This window comes from Alligator sinensis, unplaced genomic scaffold (assembly GCF_000455745.1).
Source record: "Alligator sinensis unplaced genomic scaffold, ASM45574v1 scaffold392_2, whole genome shotgun sequence".
Classification (NCBI taxonomy): domain Eukaryota; kingdom Metazoa; phylum Chordata; order Crocodylia; family Alligatoridae; genus Alligator; species Alligator sinensis.
In genome coordinates, this window is record NW_005842145.1 from 387,762 (window position 1) to 390,835 (window position 3,074).

The 3,074-nt window shown below is 44.9% G+C and overlaps 1 protein-coding gene across 2 annotated transcripts in view; it reads right to left on the bottom strand.

Moving 5' to 3' along the window:
• Positions 1-3,074, bottom strand: part of RCL1 (RNA terminal phosphate cyclase like 1) — a 61,373-nt gene that overhangs the window by 37,625 nt on the left and 20,674 nt on the right. For both annotated transcript variants that reach the window (XM_006025403.3, XM_025206207.1), the window contains exon 4: positions 1,796-1,870. In XM_006025403.3, the coding sequence (XP_006025465.1) occupies positions 1,796-1,870 (75 nt within the window). The remainder of the gene's footprint in view (positions 1-1,795; positions 1,871-3,074) is intronic.

The following is a 3,074-nucleotide window of genomic DNA, read 5'->3' on the forward strand; positions in this document are numbered from 1 at the left end:
AGCAAATATCCTGAATTCTGAGACATCAAAGCCTAAGGCCTTTTAACCAAATTGCTAAGAAAAAGGTATTTGCAGTGATATGGAAGTCCCCCCAAGAGTAATTTAAAATGCTCAACAAAGGTAATTTCTGTTGAGTAAGATCCGAGCCCAAATTTGGGAGTTATGATGAATTGAGTAGGAGGAGCCCAATGACGGCAGCTCACTCAATAAAAACCTGTAACTTACTGTCCCAATTTGGAGGTGACTTCACTTGCAGAACAACGAAGGAAGAATCGCAAGTGTAAGGTCGGATTAGATTGGTCACCTAATCCAACCTCTCCATGATCACGAATCTCTTAGTTCACGCTGAAGCCGTGGAGCACCTGAAAGGGACTGAAGGAAGGGGACGTAGTCCTATCACTGGTGAGCCCAGCTCATTGAATCGTATTGCTGAGGCCAGCCTATTGAACCGTACTACTGAGGCCAACCCATTAAATCGTACTACTGAGGAATGAAACCATATTTTGGTATTTGGCTTCTCGGAATTCTAGGATTGTAAGTATATTATGAAAAATAACAGTATTGATTCAAATTTAACTTTTAGTTGTAATTGTAGTTGTTTTTGTAACACTAATTCTTATAGCATTGTTTGGGAAGGAAGTGCATTCGGAGCATTGTTTCTGATATATGTAATTATTGTGTTTTTAATGTTTGTGGTGTTTCTTAAAGCTAAGCAGTGTTATATACGTAGCAAAGAGTTTTAAAATAAAATTGTGTTTTATAAATTAAGTGTGTAATCATTGTGAAATCGTGCAATCAGCTAACTACTCCCCCAGCCAGTGCATCAAAACGAATCAGTAAATTGTGTGGGATTTTCTCTATTCCATAACCCACTAGAGACAGCTACAAAAAAGTGGAAGAAGAACTTGGATATGGAGGAAACCGAGGCCTTGTCTACAGTACAGGGACAACTACCACCATAGCCAGAACAACAATGCTTTAGTATAGGCCCCTGAATGTAGACACATACCTCTAGCAGGAGTTTGTGCCACTGGTTATATAAGCTCCCCAAAACAGCAGAAGCTTTGATGGCACAAGTGGCCTTCTTCTGGCAGAGATATGTCCACTTCAGAGGGTTTGCCAACACAACTACAGCAAAAGCTGTGTTATCCGGCACTTTATCAACCGGAAAGCTCCATTAACTGGCATCTGAGGGATGTGGCAAAAGCGAAACCAGAAGTCCCACTTCCGGTTTCACTGCCATGAGCTAAGTCCTTCTCCTTCATTTCTTTGGCCCATAGCCCGGGGCAAAGCAGCTTGAGCAGGGCAAAGCAGCCTGCGCGGGGCTCCCCTCTCTGTCCCCCGGCACACTGATGCCAGGGAGTGCACCAGAGTGCACATTTGATTAACCGGCATATTTGATTAACCGGCATCCCCCATTCCCAGAGGATGCTGGATAACAGCTTTGGCTGTACATTGGCTATTAGATGGGATCTTTTCCCACCCCTAGCGATGTTGGCAGAACTCAGTCACATAGACTAAGCCTGAGAAGACTGACCCATGCTTTCCCTTTTCTCCCATACTCAAGAACCGTAGCATCTTTCTCCCACCATGCATGTAGCAAGCCATAACCAACTTTGCTTGCCTAATAAAAGTACCCTGGACAGGCCTGAAATATTCAGTCACGAATGTAATACAACTTAATGAAGATACAACATCTGCAAACAACAGAAGAGGACAGCAAACAGTGAGCAAGGGTAACGTGACAAGTAAACTGATACTTAAAAAAAATAAAAATAAAAAAAAGAATCCTTACCTTCAATTCCAAACCTTCACCATCAATTCCAAATTTTTTCAACAAGGGAAGAGCTGTTGCCTTAAGGACATCTACCTAGAACAGCACACAACAAGCAATCAGCCTCTCCCACTGCCAAGATGAGACAAACAATATTTATGTTAAAAGAAGCATTTCAAGGCTTTTAAGGAGAGGTCAGTGATAAGCAGTCTAACAAGAATGTGTCTTCTCTTGACTAAATTAGGCAGAGCTAGAGAGATGATTGGGTAATTTAGCTAACTGGCATCACTACCAAATCATATAGTTGATTCTGCATGTGGTCCATGAGGAGTTGATCTGTGGATTCCCCCCCACCCCTACTCGGCCACCTCTTTTCCCCCTCTCCCCCATCTTTCCAGCTGTAGCATTAGCCAGGGTCTCTGGGCTCCCTCTTCCACCTTCCACTTCCTGCTCTTGCCCTTGGAAGTGGTGCAGTGTAGAGCCTATTATGCTGGAGGAGCCTGTGGACCAGGAAGCCCACTCAGTGCACTGCAGCGGGGATGCCCCTGGCTGGGGAGCTGAGGGTGAGCCATGGGAAGTCATCTGTGGCTCATGCTCATGCAGGCTAAATGGTGCGTAGCCCCTGTTAGCGCAGTCCCTGTGGTGGGTGGCCTCTGGCCACTTTGATGTTAGACAGCCCTGATCTACTGGGTGTCTGCATCAAGCTAAATGTTTTTTTTGCAAAGGACCGATCAAAAACAGTTCATGTTTCTTCAAATTAAGTTTCAGATAAATTGCTGGAAGCACCAGCACTTTTGTGCTTTCTAGGAGGGACCTGAGATTTGGAAAGAGAGGGCTCACTCAAAAATGCCCCCCATTTCTGTTCTTGTGGAAACCCCCTGAAATTTTAGCTTCTTTAAAAGGAGAGAAGGAGGGGGAATGGCTGGGAAACCCACCTACGGACCTCAAAACGTCCAGACAAATAGAAGGGCCTATTGAGCAAGTGTGACCTAAGATTATTCAATATTAACTGGGAATGCTCTAAGGACAGAGCAGGACTTTTTTTTTTTTTTGCAATTGCTGCCATGGTGGTAGCAGCTGACCCGACAACAAGGAGTCTCACAGCTCATAATGCTCCTCCTGTTGGCACCCCAGTAGCATGAATAAGGGAGGAAGCTACTGAACTGGAATGGAAAGCAAAGATCAGATCCAGAGGTGTGACAGCAGCGGAGGGAGTAAATTGGAAGGAGGAGCTGAAGGGGAGGAACTAGGATTCAGACAGGATGATCTATGGAACAGCTGGGCTGGGAGGCAGCAGCAG